This window comes from Ictalurus punctatus, chromosome 25 (genome assembly GCF_001660625.3).
Source record: "Ictalurus punctatus breed USDA103 chromosome 25, Coco_2.0, whole genome shotgun sequence".
NCBI lineage: Eukaryota > Metazoa > Chordata > Actinopteri > Siluriformes > Ictaluridae > Ictalurus > Ictalurus punctatus.
The window spans coordinates 3004252-3019230 of NC_030440.2; the positions used below are offsets into that span (position 1 = coordinate 3004252).

The 14979-nt window shown below is 37.6% G+C and overlaps 1 protein-coding gene across 1 annotated transcript in view; it reads left to right on the forward strand.

Annotated features, from left to right (window-relative positions):
* Positions 1 to 14668, forward strand: part of LOC108257548 (MAM domain-containing glycosylphosphatidylinositol anchor protein 2) — a 204617-nt gene extending 189949 nt beyond the window's left edge. The window contains exons 12-17 of the mRNA XM_017455417.3: positions 1381 to 1401; positions 1882 to 2037; positions 2759 to 2920; positions 6373 to 6506; positions 10125 to 10224; positions 10722 to 14668. Of these exons, the coding sequence (XP_017310906.1) occupies positions 1381 to 1401; positions 1882 to 2037; positions 2759 to 2920; positions 6373 to 6506; positions 10125 to 10224; positions 10722 to 10810 (662 nt within the window). The 3' untranslated portion in view covers positions 10811 to 14668. The remainder of the gene's footprint in view (positions 1 to 1380; positions 1402 to 1881; positions 2038 to 2758; positions 2921 to 6372; positions 6507 to 10124; positions 10225 to 10721) is intronic.
* Positions 14669 to 14979: the final 311 nt, after the last annotated feature.

The following is a 14979-nucleotide window of genomic DNA, read 5'->3' on the forward strand; positions in this document are numbered from 1 at the left end:
TGTATCATTTTTAAATCTAGGTCCTGTATCATTAAAGCACACTCTACATCTCTCTCATCTCGTGCTTTGTTTCCCACTGCTCTGCAAGACTGACTCAGGATCTTAACCAATATTCCTTTACACATGTTTGCTTTGCGGGGAATGATTTCTTATTAGCTAGTTTAATCGAGTGAATTAAAATCAATTCTTTCCATGACTTAAAGCATTTCATAAATCATTCCGTGGTAACAAAGTTTCGGGGTTAAGCTGATGCTCCACATTTATTCAGCGTGGCAGAAATCGATCATGAAAAAGCCCATGCATCTTCTTGACAGCTTAGATTGTATTTACTCTGTGAAAGAAATTACAGTGACTTATTGAAACAAACTGTGTTTTTGTACCCTTGACCTTTAGCTTGTTTTCCATGGATGTATCCTTCTTATGTTAGTAGCGAGGACTGCATATTGAGAAGTACCTGCTTTGAAATGCATGAGTATGGCCTTGTAAATACACAGTGTGGAAATGCTTCACTCTGAGCTGTATGTATACTAATTTCTGCACTGAATAGTAATTGGGTGGCTAATATCTGGAGATTATATGTATATATATATATATTTATTTTTTTAAATATTGTATTCGTTATGCTGAATTATCCATTCAGTGCTTCAAGGATCAGGGATCAATCCAACATGGACTTCAACAGAGAATATTTTCTATGTTTGTTTGTGGATAACAAAATATTAACAACAAACTGTTAAAAAAGCAAGGAGTACATGCCACTATATTGTGATTCAACAGTCTGGTATTTCACAATTTTACTATATGTTGTTGTAAAATATCTAAAGAGGGTCGTTCTTAATTTCTCTCTTATGCTTTTCTAATACATTTCTTGTAAAACGGTTCTTAAACATTGATTGGTTATCATCATGAATATAATTATGTTGCATGTTACTAATGTTGTGAACTTTATAATGCATGTGATGAAAGTTGAGGTGAAATTTTATACCATGTTGCCTTAATGGAGTGCTTTTGGCAAACTTAGCCGCCCACACACACACACACACACACACACACACACACGTTTCTGGTTCAGCTAGTACCTGGTAGCGTGTGGACTTTTAGGAAAAACTGCTTTCGTAAATGTCAAGTGTGCAAAGCTTTATCCTTACTGACAAAATCTGTTTTGGTTTGTGCAACACTTTTCTTGGTCACTGTGTAATTCTATATTTATATGTGTATAATTTTGTATTGTTAACGTGGTTATTATTCTAAAATAGTGAAATGAAGAACATCAGAGCAGCTTTTGACTAGTAGTATGTACACAGTATATTGTTTTCATTGTGCAGTTCCCTGTGTGCTTTTAACACCTTTTAAAAACCTTATCCCATTTTTTCTTCACAGCTCCCATTAACCCGCATCTGAGTAAGTATTCAATTTTTATCCCTTAAAAAAGAGAGATTTTTTAATTTATTTTTTTTTATGTCTTCGGGCATGAAAGTAGGGAAGGTTCTCTTGGACTTCGTTAAACAAAAGCCAGTGATCTGTGCTGAGAGATACCTCGGTTAAAATTTTTATTTTTTTTAAAAAGAATTCAGCTCTGTTTGAAGGTCACCACTCTACATTGCTCCCAGCTATGTTTGAATAAAATCAATGAATATTTATCATAAACCACTCAAGCGGAATGTCAATAGCACAACAGCGAGCGATGCCACAAAAAAAAAAAAGGCAAGACAGGCCTTTAAATGGTTCATCGGTGGCTCTGGCATTTTCATCGATTGATTTTGTTGTAAGGGTTTGTCAGTGTGTTAAGGAAGTTATGCATGATTAAGCAAGTTCCTGATCATCAATGCTGAGGTCTTTCTAAGCTTTTTAACCGTGTCTGTCACTTCTCTCCTTGCTCAGGGGAATTCCAGTGCAGCTTTGAAGAGGAGCCTATTTGCATGTTTACTCAGGACAAGAATGACAACTTTGACTGGACAAGACATAGCGCCGCTACACGCGACACTAAATACACTCCCAATACAGGACCCAGTGGAGACCGCAGCGGCTCCAAACAAGGTTTGTATGACTAACAAACATGGGAAAGATTCACCCCTTAGTACGCGGGCAGGTTTTGGCAGTCGTTAAGGCTTCATCTTTTACTTTGCTGGTAAGCTGGGATGCATTTAAATGAAGTAATCAGCCACTTCCTGTTAAGTCCTAAATGCCAGATTCAGTAGTTTAATTTGGACATAATTCAGCTGTACAGATTAGGCTGTTTCCACGTTGAAATGAAAATTTTTCCTAACAGGCAATAATGGTTTTGAAAGTGACTTCAAAGAGAGAAAGGCTTGCCAGTTACAACAGAGATTCAGTCTGACCTCCCTTTATTGACACTTCCACAAAGAGGCTTTTGATAGAAAGAGGAAGAGGAGGGAGGAGGAGGAGGTCTGTAGGGAGGCATGCTGGTGATTGTGGCTTTTATGGGAATGCAGTAGCAGCTGATGTTATAAATAATACATTTGCTTTAATCATCCTGGCGGCGGACGGAAAACTGTATAAAATTGCATTAACCTCAAGAGTCTTCCTGGCTTTTAATTATCCTGTAATAATATAGAAATAGAAAACAATCTGTTTCCTTTTGACAGGAGGGTCTTTAGTATATATACTGTGTATTAAATAGGGGTCGCTTGGTGGTGTAGCCAGTAGCGTTGGTGCCTCACAGCTCCAGGGTTTGGTCCTGAGCTCTGTCTGTGTGGTGTTCTGCATGTTAAATAGTGATTTTTCCTGTCATCGGCAGGTTTCTATATGTATATCGAGACCTCCAGACCCCGTAAAGAAGGCGACAAGGCCCGTTTGCTGAGCCCCACCTTCAACGTGGCGCCTAAAAATCCCTACGGCATCACCAACCCTCCAGCATACTGCTTTGGCTTTTATTACCACATGTACGGGAAACATATCGGTAAGTCAAATCCGAGCTCTCTCCTCTATAACGCGACAGTGACTGGTTTAAGTAACGTCTGCTTAACCACCGAAAAAGTGGCGAAGTGAATAACGCCAAAGACACACATTTTGTGACAGGCATTTGAAGCATTCCCACATGACTGCACCATTAATGTGACAAGTTGCTGGACTGGACAGTTTCTGTCAGCTTCTGGCATGCCATGCAATGAGGAGAATAGCAGCACATTCTTTAGCCAGTGTGCTTGACCTAAATCACTCCGGATAACATCACTGGAGCCAATTCTGTCTCATGTGCAGAAACACAGCAGACGCGTGCGTTTCCAAATAGAGCTGTAATGCCATTGTGTCAAAGCACATAGACTAAAGCTGTAACACGGCAAATGTAGCTTGTCTTTCCCATTCATGACAAAATTGTCGCTGTCTTACTGTGGCTTGTTATTGTCCTTTACCATCGGGCTGTTTTAAGTGCTGAGTGCACTTTCACAAGAGTGCCGAGCTTCTATTCTTCCCTCCGTCTTGAAAGGAAAGACGTGTTCCCGGCAGGGAGGAAACACATCACATATCAAACAGGTGAAACTGAGTTCGGACCTGCTGTGATGTCTGTTATGTCGGTGAGTCCGGAGGGAATTTTCAACACTACGCTGTACGTTGTGCCAGGACCTTTTCTTCTGACCTTGAACTTCAGCACTAACATTTCTGCTTAAGCACTAATGTGATGAAGACCACCACTAAACTCAGGGTGGTCTCAGGATATGAACAGAATTGTGAACAGTAATAGGCTTTGCAGTTTGTCTATTTCTAGGTTCGTATTAGCTCTTGCACTGATGTGTGTAACGGTCTGGAAAAACCATCGGAAGTCGTTCAAGCTGAATTCTGTAAAACAGATGAAAAAGATGCGAAATGACATCTCTGAAAGTGACATGGGAATCGTTTTTATTTTATTTATTTATTTATTTATTTTTACCTTGCCTCGGCGGCTTCCTGCAAAACATCACGTCATATAAGGAGCCATTTTAAGAGTGAATTTTTCCTCAGGTAAAGAGACAGAGCCCGAATTAGAAGATAATCAGTGTTTCCTACTGTAAATTTATAATTCCTTCAAATATGATAGTAATGATAATGATGTTTATCCATAAGACGTTTCACTTATGAATGTAGAGGAAGGAATCGGAAGGAAATCTTTAAATAGGACTTTATTCCTTTTTATTTTTGGGTGTAACCAGACTAAAATGCTAGAAGATCTGGGGGAGATCTGTGCAGAAGCATATTTCATCCATCCATCCATCCATCCATCCATTTTCTACCGCTTACTCCTTTCCAGGATCATGGGGAAACCTGGAGCCTATCCCAGGGAGCATGGGGAACAAGGCGGGGTACACCCTGGACAGGGTGCCAATCCATCGCAGGGCACAATCACATACACACTCACACACCCATTCATACACGACACTTTAGACACGCCAGTCAGCCAACCATGCAGGTCTTTGGACTGGGGGAGGAAACCGGAGTACCCGGAGGACACCCCCGCAGCATGGGGAGAACATGCAAACTCCACACACACAGGGACACGGCGGGACCAGAATCCCTGACCCTGGAGGTGTGAGGCGAACGTGCTAACCACTAAGCCAATTTAGAAAAAAAAACTTATTGTTTTCAGAACTATATAAAGTTGTTTTTTTTGTTTTTTAATGTCCAAATTCGACCATGTGGAGAGTTTTCCCAGGCTGCCACACATATAACAATAATAACTACTACTATTTAGCAGGCACTCGTGTCCAGAATTACGTACAGAAGTGCTTTGTAGGTTTTCATAACATATTCTCCTTGTCTAAGAATACTATCAAGATAAAACTCTGTTAGAAAGGCATTAGTATGGCAAAAAAAAAAATCCAACAAAAAAACAACAACAGCAGCATGAGTAGAAGCGGAGGGCTTATTTTTATTTTCTATCTTAGTGTAACAGTCTTCATATATAAATATTTGTGCTTAGTGAAGAGAGAGATTAGATATAAGTGGAAATGGTCTCATGATCTTACAGTATGATTCAAGTGTGATTGAAGCTTTGACATGCATGGAGTTGTGGTACTGTAGGAATAAATAGGAAAAAGATAATGAGCGACAAACTTTACCTGGTACAAAAGTCAAAGCCTTTGTGAGCTTCACCAATAAATCTGAAGCACTGCACCAGTGTGGAGGTGTGTGGAATTTTATAACCTTCATGAATTTTTAATAGACACTTACCTTGTTCAGTTAAACATTTAAACAGTTAACATTCACCTTTTTAACACACAAGCACGGCACTCCAGCCCGGCTGAAATGAGAGTTGTGGCGGCTTCTGAGGGTTGACATTTCCGATTTGGGAGACATTCAGTCTCACATTTGTCCTGCTGGAGTGAAAGGAAAAATCAATGCTCTACCCATTCTATTTTTTGTTTTGTTTTTTTCATTCAGAACAGTTTCTCTCTTTCTGAAGGAATTTTACAGAATTTGCCATAAGGAATCGCACCGCTTGGCTGTAACCTATTCTTTTTCATATCGCCTGACCCGGCTTGAGAAATTTCCACATGCAGTTTTGCCTGTTTCCAAACCTAATGCACTTCTGTAATCGGTTTTTATTGTTGTTTGTTATTACAAACCTATAATCCCCAAAGCACTTTCAAAATGAATCCTCAGAAAGCATTATTAATGTGTACCAGAATCATATATACACAGAATACGGCATATACACGCAGAGTATGGTGTATACTTCGAGGGCTGTAGTTTGAAGGAGCTTGAAGACCCAGCAGTTATGTTTTAATGTGTTGACCATGGTACCTGGGAAGAGGTTGGAGCTAATTAATGAGACACTTCAAAGTTTGCTGTAGGAGCCCTTTTTCTCTCTGAGTTTGTTTATGCGATTAAATCACCCAATTCAAAGCAAACACTCACTCCTGAATGCCTGTCCCTACGAGGCAAAAGGATCACGGCATATCCATTAGAGCGGATGGTTAATGCTATTCATCTTCTGCAGCGCGTCCTCCATGGTGTTACAATGGGTCACATCCAAGTGAAAGCATACCTAAAACTTACCATATTTATCTGTAAATGAAACTGTTTATCCCTGTAGGTTTCCTCACACACTGCAACCCCCCCGCCCCCACCTCTCTCTCTCTCTCTCTCTCTCTCTCTCTCTCTCTCTCTCTCTGTAAATGCAAAATAATGAGAACGGAGGAACGGAGGTGTTTGCAGAATTAAAAGAAGAGCACTTTATAGGAAGAGATATATAGAAACTCTATAGTGCACCATTCTGTATTCCACAGTGCATAGTATTTTAAAGTGCAATGATGAATATTTCATAAGGTTAAGGGATTTAGTATTTTTTTAGTAGTATTTTTAGTTTTAAAGACTATTAGTTATGTAGATAATGTGGATTCATATTTTTCTAAAAGACGTGTATATAACTCTCTCTAGGCACTCTGAATGCATTTATGAAGCAGAAAGGTCAAGCTACTTCGGATGCTAGTCCAGTCTGGTCACTCAGTGGGAATCAGGGTGAACGGTGGAAACAGGCCAAAATTAGCATCCATCCCACTGCCTCCTTTCAGGTAACACACTGACTGATCAGCAGCATGATACCTCATTGATTTATATTACCTGTAATCACTGGGTAAGATTCCTAAGCTTCTCATGTGGCCATTTTCTTTATATAGAATCATCAAATGTACCAGATTTAAAAAAAAAAAAAAAAAAAAAAAAAAAAAAAAAAACAGATTTAGAAAAGTCATCACATGTTTTTAAACATTCACGTTTGCATGTTTAATACAACATATTCGTTATTGGAACTTTTTTTTCTGTGTGATTTTTGTCAAAATGTCATTCTGATCATCTTACTTTTACAATTATTATTACTACCGCAGATCGGTAACTGAAATATTCTGTGATTTTGGTCCTCTGGGGCCTTATTACAGGAACATCCTGACTATCAAACTGTGAAATCCAATCTCATATATTTATTAACCATGACCGTTTCAGTTAGGATCTCATTTAGGACAATATCTGTTAAAGAATAAAAATTCTTCACTTTATTATTTTAACTCTGCATAGTAAATGAGGCTTGCAGAAGCATGCTAACTTTATAGAATCACCTAAATAGTGTCCCAACTTTTTCTAATTTAAGTTTAGCTTAAGATGTGTTACCTGTACTTATAGGACTTGTAAAGATGGAGCTATAAAAAGTTCGTCTTCATGTTGTATTTTTGTGCATTTATAACAGTTCAAAACCATAACGGGACTGGGACTGTCATCTTTAAGAACTGGACCGCTCACATATCGCCTCATTATATATGACATGTTTTATGCTTAACACTCTCTTGGTTGGCATTTGTTTATTTGGAAACATCTGACTTTAACATCCATGATTTATTACAATAAACAAAAATAGCAGAATGAATGTATAACCTGATTATAAAAATACAACCCCAATTCCAAAAAAGTTGGGATGCTCTGTAAAATGGAAAAAAATAAAAAATAAAATAAAATTCAGTGATCTCATAAACGCATACATTCTTCACAATAGAACATAAAAAACATATCAAATGTTTAAACTAAGGAAATGTACCATTTTAAGGAAAACAAAATAGGTCATTTTGAATTTCATGGCCATTGGGACGGGGGCAACAAAAGGCTGGGAAAGTAAGTGTTACTAAAAAGAAACAGCTGGAGGAACATTTTGCAACTAATTAGGTTAATTTGGAATAGGTCAGTAAGATGATTGGGTATAAAAAGAGTAATTTAGAGAGGCGGAGTCTATCAGAAGTAAAGATGGGATGGAATCTGGATGGAAGCAGATGTTGCTCTAAAACCTGTATATACTTTTCAGCATTGATGGTGCCTTTCCAGATGTGCAAACGGCCTGTTCCATAGGCATTAATGCACCCCAATAACATCAGAGATGTAGGCTTTTGAACTGAGCGCTGATACAAAGCCATACGGTCCCTCTCCTCTTTAGTCCTCTTTAGAGGATGTGGCATCCATGGTTTCCAAAAATAATTAAAAATTTCGATTCGTCTTACCACAGAACAGTTTTCCATTTTACCTCGGTCCATTTTAAATGAGCTTTGGCCCAAAGAAGACGGCGGCATTTCTGGATCATGTTCACATATGGCTTCTTCTTTGCATAATCAGGTTTTAACCAGCATTTGTGGATGGCTCGGTGAACTGTGTTCACAGACACTGAGTTCTGGAGGTGTTTCTGAGCCCGTGCAGTGATTTCCATTACAGAATCAGGCCTGTTTTTAATGCAGTGCCGCCTGAGGACCCGGAGATCACGGCCATGCAGTATTGATTTTCACCTTTGTCCCATGCGCACAGAGATTTCTCCAGATTCTCAGAATCTTTTGATGATATGTATTGTAGATACTCTAGACATAATCTCCGTAATTTTACATTGAGGAGCATTATTCTGAAATTGTTCCACAAATTGTCGACGCAGTTTTTCGCACATTGGTGAACCTCTGACCATCTTTACTTCTGAAAGACGCCGCCTCTCTAAGATCCTCTTTTTACACCCAATCATCTCACTGACCTGTTCCTAATTAACCTCCAGCTGTTTCGTATTAGTAACACTTACTTTTCTGAGCCTTTTGTTGCCCCCGTCCCAAATTTTTTGGGATGTGTTGCGGCCATCGAATTCAAAATGACTTTTTTTTTTTTTTTAATTAAAATGGTACATTTACTCAGGTTAAACATTTGATATGTTTTCTATGTTATATCGTGAGTAACACATGGGTTTGTGAGATTTGCAAATCACCGCATTCTGTTTTTATTTACATTTTACACAGTGTCCCAACTTTTTTTTGGAATTGGGGTTGTACTATAATAGTTTTCCTTGATCTTTAATCAAATTGTGCCCGTTAGTGCAGCTGCAGGCTGCAGCTACTTCAGCAATCCTTGCGATCAAGTCACAGTATCCTGTTGGTCTACAAGCTGTCAGAAAAAAAACAGCTGTAAAAGCAATGTTATCCCACAGAGGGACAGTAAACTCAGCCTGGCAGCAATGTCAAAGAAAGGCAGGGACAAAAAAGCTTTTAGATTCCGGTGAGATATACTGTATAGTTATATTTTTGCACAAGTGACTGCAGTCGTAATCATTATTTAAAGGTTTGTTTGCCTTTATGGCTTCATAAGCTCTGAGTAGCTGTCACTTCTGTTGATATAATAACCACATTAAAATTGGTTTAATTTTTAACATTCATAATTTCAGTGTGAACATCATTCTAACAGAGCCTGTGGAAAGGTTTTTATGGACATAGGTTGCACAGTAATGTCTGGATTTATTTATTTTGGAGGTAGGTCATATTTCAAGCCATTTTTTTCTTTGAGATGACTGGTTATTTGGCAGTGAAAATTACACTTGGCTTTAATAACACGGATGTCCCTAACATTTCTATATAAAATGAGAAAGAAATGAACATAGTGCAAATGCACCTTACAGTGGTTTGAGTTTCATGATAATATAGTCAAAACCACCAGAGATGACTCTGGCGAATATTAGAAGTCAAATAATAGCTGCTAGTTTCTATTGATATTGCTAGCTTCCATGTTAATGCATTGGTGACTAGCAGATGAAGGATTGAGTACAACCAATACAATATGGTGCTGTGTATGACTTTGGATAAATTTTTTGCCTTTTTTTTTTTTTTTTCCCAGACTGAGAATTATTACAGCTTTTTGGTGCTCATTTATACTGATACTGAAATAACCTGCTTCGTATTAAGCAATCATGGAAGTCATGTGTATTTTGTTTAGCTCTGTATATGTTTTCCTGGTTTAACCGGTGCCCATATAAAGCTCACACGTTGTGTTCATGCATTAGGCGGCTAGGTTTGTTCTTAGGCTATCAGGTTACTTGTATTGTATAGGAAGGTGCTATAGTTCCTCCTACTGAGATGATTTGATGACACCATTTATAACAAAATACATTGAAAAACAATGTCCAGATTGTTGTCATTTTATGTCATCTGTTCATTAGCATGAGAACAAATATATAGCTTGCTGTAGATAGCGTCACATGATATCAGATGTTGGTATCGGAGCATATTTTTATCAGGACCTGTATAGCTGCGTCACTAATTTAAACCAAATAATTATTTTATAATTCTACATCTCATATTAGTTTATGCGGTATATAATTTTGCTGCATCTTGTTGTTTGCTTTTACACAGGTGATCTTTGAAGGCATACGAGGTCCAGGGATCGAGGGGGACATTGCCATTGATGATGTCACTCTAGAAGAGGGGGAGTGTCCTGACCCTCCATCCAATCGTATGTATTAAAAAGATGCTGCTTTAGAAAAGGCTCCTAATTACATTAGTGTGTGAGTGTGAGTGCTAGAATTAGTTGTACCTGTTGGAGGTCTGTAATTGCACTTGCAGACAAGCAGAGAGCAAAAAGTAGAAAGCAAGACAAAGTAATGGTCTGGAATTGATTAAGCTGTTGAAAGGGAAATAAAGATTTTGTTCTTCTCAACTTGGCTTTTCTTTTCTAAAAATATATTATTTTTTTTCCCGGAACCAGATGAACCAGAATAGAGTATTTCTGTCTTTCCTGGAAGTAGGAATCTTTATCTCGTGATTGGCTGGAAATGTTTTCATAAGGAATGTTTCATGAAGATGTCTAAAAATGTGTTTTAGTAGTTCACAACTCTGAAATTGTTCCCAACAAGAAATATTTATTTCAGTCCTTATTTATTTGATCAAAATCTAAATCGCTGTCTGTGTGTTGGTCTCTTCCTTCTACCCCCTTCCTTCTCTTGTCGTCAGATATCAGATCGAAGGCTCCATTCCAAGTGACACATATATGGCCGTTATGCCCCGCCCTGGCTTTCACACTGTTTCAAGGTCTTAGGTGACCACCTCGCTGGGTGGAGACTGGTGGCGCTGTCTGAGGCCGCGATCCCGTACACTCAATATAATCACCAAAGATTCACTTTTTCAGATGACTAAGAGGGAAACAGCACTGTCTCAATATGGATTATCAGACATAAAATCATGAAAAATGGAGAAAAAAAAATGTACACAAAAAAAAGTAATAAGGATTTGATATATCTACTGAAAACAATCTGCAAACTATTTTGCTCCCAAGGACTTGGATGAGAGCAGCTTACTGATGGAGTAGCATGAGGCAGGGCTCATGTGAAGGGCTCCTACGCAGATCTGAGGACAGTTTGTAAAGCACAAGGACAACTTTGCCAGCTGGCAGTTAAAAAAAAAAACAGAATAAAAAAAAAAAACTCATTATAAAGGTGGGGAAATGACGGGTGATGGCAGTCTCCACCAGCTCTTTACTATGAACACCTTTCAGTGTCTCATCCTTCCTGTCCTTCATTATATATTCCGATCTTATTAGCTTTTTTTTCTCCACATCCGGCCCTGACACACACATGATTTAACTTTCTTTTGGCTTGGTGCTTTAGAACACATATGAAAAACTATGGCAAAAAAGAAATACTCATATCTGCTTTATATCCCAACCTGGATAGTGGCCTGTTTTGATTTCCAACACTGTGCTCACATCCCCTAGTGGCAGGCCAGGGGTAGGAGACCAGGCCAAAGGAGCTAATTAGCACCTGATGAAGGAGAGCAGAAGAGAAGAAGTGCAGAAGCCTGAGGTGGAAGGCCATGGAGGAATACAAGAACAAGTTAAGAAAATTGCTCCTCTTTTCTCTTTGGCAAGAACATTAACAACTTTGGAGCCACTTTTTGCCATGAAATACAAAGTGCCTTCCGATTATGAGCAGAATTGCGAGCCTGGCCATTAACACCAAACGTGTAACGTAAATATTTCTAACGTCACCGTTGGGCTATTTTGTACGATTATTTTGCTCCTTCAAGTGCTGATTTGAATGGTGGTGGAGGTGGAAGATGGTTCCAGAAGTCAGCACAAAGACATGCGTGTAATTTGCAGATTAAACACAGCTAGCTATGTTCTCTACCGTAAGAGCAGAAACGTCTTTGACTGCACTCAGTGTCACATAGCTGTTGTGCTGTCTTCAGAACTGGCAGGATACTGCGCTGTTGGTTGGAAAGGTACATGGAGACATAGTCTACCTGCCATGTCACTGCTTAATACAGACTCCCATCAAGTGGGCCTTAGAACAGTAAGAGATAAAAACAACACCATGGAGGTGAAAGCAAGTGGCAGAGCCTGCACAGGGCAAGGCCTACTATCCCTACCCACACCTCTGCCATTTATATTGAACAGTGTGCATTCTGAAAGAAAAAAAAAAAAAAGATGATATTAATAACAAAATATTTTATTACACTAGCGAGAATGTTTCTCTGATTTTACACAAACTGTGAAAATAAACTGTGGAAGAAATTTACCTGAAAGTAACCGTAACCAGCTGGTTTTTAAAAACATATTCTAAAAAAAAAAAAAAAAAAAAAAAAAAAACAAACAAAAAAAAACCAATGAAAGAAAGAAAAGAACATTTACGTATATTGTTGGTTATGAATAATGTTTTGAGGAGGTGTGTCTTGTTTCTTAATTTTTATGTTAAAGCTGTTATGACTTTTTCGCTTTCTTTAATTCTTGTTGTCTCCCTTGCATCGCTGAAATATCCAAATGGTTGGAAACATATTGAATAAGTTGGTTTGGTAAATGTAAACAAACCTGTATATGTAAAGAAGCTCTGTTAATCAAGGTTTATATGAAATGTTTATGTATGAATACAGGAAGCACAATATTTAAGGTTCCACATTAAAAGGCAGTTTTAATTCATGTATGTGACTTTCTATTCGCAAAGCCAAGAATATGAAATTTGCGGATGTAATTTTTCTATTTGAATTTCCTCTTGTCTTACCAGAAGAAACCTTTTTATTAAAAAAAAAAAAACATTCAAAATATCACTAGTATTCGGTCATCAGTATGTCTTGAAAGAAGGCTGTTCTAAACCTTCCATCTTGGCTTTCATCTTCGGTCATAAGTTAGGGAGAATTTGAACGCAGAAGCAAAGTACTGGACAAAACGTACTGATATCATTCGAGACCTTCATAGTCTTGGTTTTGTCAGTGTAGGTCACATAGATGTCCTGGTATATGCAGTGTAAAATAGGTGTGCTAGGAACCAGATACAATACATGTTGACGATGTGACCAAACCAGAGCACAATGACTGACAGTCATTACAGGACATATGAATACTGCTTTCATTTACATTTACAGAATTCGGCGAACACCCTTATCCAGAGCAACGTATGGAAGTGTTCTGTAGTCTCCATAAAAACAAAAAAAAAATGTCCTCATACTAGTACAAATAGGTCAGGGTCTAAGAATACTATTAAGCTAAAACATTTAGTTGATGGCCTATACAGGCCATTATAGAGCTCAGGTCAGTTTGCAGTGTTATTCCAAGCATTATTTATTTTTAGCATCAGATAAGAATAATTCAAAATGTACAAGCGCCAACTGACCAAATTACACCCCAATAACATAACCATTAAAGGCTATTGTTAGAGCAAGACAACCTAAAGTTGTCAGACACATATTACAAATAATAGACAGTTGTGTGAACTTACAAACTGAAATGAATTTAGTAATTGGTCTTACCTCAATATATAATTATATAGTCATATTATTATTATCATTATTATTATTATTAAATGATATTCTTACCTCTCATTATTTCAGCGGTATTTTGGCAACGTGTGACTCCTCTGCTCGTTTTATTTGTATTAATTATATCAACACCGTTCCTACATGGCCTTTCCTTTACATAATCCATGCACACGTATAATAATTAAAGAGTTTAATAATGTCTGCTTCCTATTTGTTCTTGTGTTTGTTGTATATATGTGTACAAATACATGTAAAAAAAAATAATAAAATAAAAATAACAAATGGTTTCATGTTATGAATAAAAGTCCAGTTGTTTCCAATGTCAAAATTCATAGAGGGAAAAAGAAGAAAAAAAAAATGTTAAGGGCCATTTCAATCTCATTGAGTGTTAAAGCCAGGGCATATGGAAGGCGGAGCTAGCCAAGATATGGATTCGTTATTTCTTGTAGAACCCCAGTCTCAAATCTGAGCCAAGATAGTGGTCCAGAAACCTGTTACCTTAATGCTGCTTCCACAATCCCATTTAAAAACACTTCAAAATCCGTTTCAGATTCACAGATTTGGCATCGCGTCAAAGTTGAAATGTTCTTAAAATTGCCTCCTCGTATTATTGATGTTTAAATGATAGCTATTTAGATAATATCCAAAATGTTCACTGATTTATCTCTCAGCACAGATAAAATAACATTATAACACTTTGTAAATTAGCATGTTTTCCCCTTAAACACCTGGCTATAAAGCACTGTGTGTATCTCAGTACTTCACCTAATGATACCAAGTTGTTTTCATAGCTTAAATATCTGCCATCAACAGAAGGGCTTTTAAAATAATATTATTTAAATTCTGTGGCTCACGCCTAGGCAAATAATGCTAATTCACAGCTATTAATACTGATAGTGTGCCCTGGTCCTCTATTGCCTCCATTTGTGTACTCTCCCCAAACATATTACAAGCGACTAAATGAAAAGTTTCAGAGTGTATTGACTCCAGGCCAACTTCCTGTACTGACATACCATCATTGTACTCTGCTTTGTGCTCTGTTTAGGCTTCCTTTCACTGTATTTTTATTTTTTATTTTTGGATTTATTACTGATTCTTTGTGCCATCCCTACAACTAATGATAAAACAATAATAATAAAAAAAAGCAGGTATTTTAAATCAGCGTTTGAAAAATGTTCTTTCACAGAAAAAAAAAGAAAAGTTTTTTGTTTGTACTGAAGGCTTTGCGTAGATGCACGTCAGAAGCTTATACATGTATGTGTTTATTGATGCTGTTTGTAATGGTAACACTTTAGTGTAGTGGGTCAGAATCGGGCAATTAATTCATAAGTAATAAGTGTGCATTTAAGTAGTGCATTCAGCAGTTACTTGGCAACCGCTTATTAGTGTTTTGCTTAATGAGCTTATTTTCCTCTCTTAAATTGTAGTGCTTACCCATAATAACTGTTGTTTCTGGATATGTG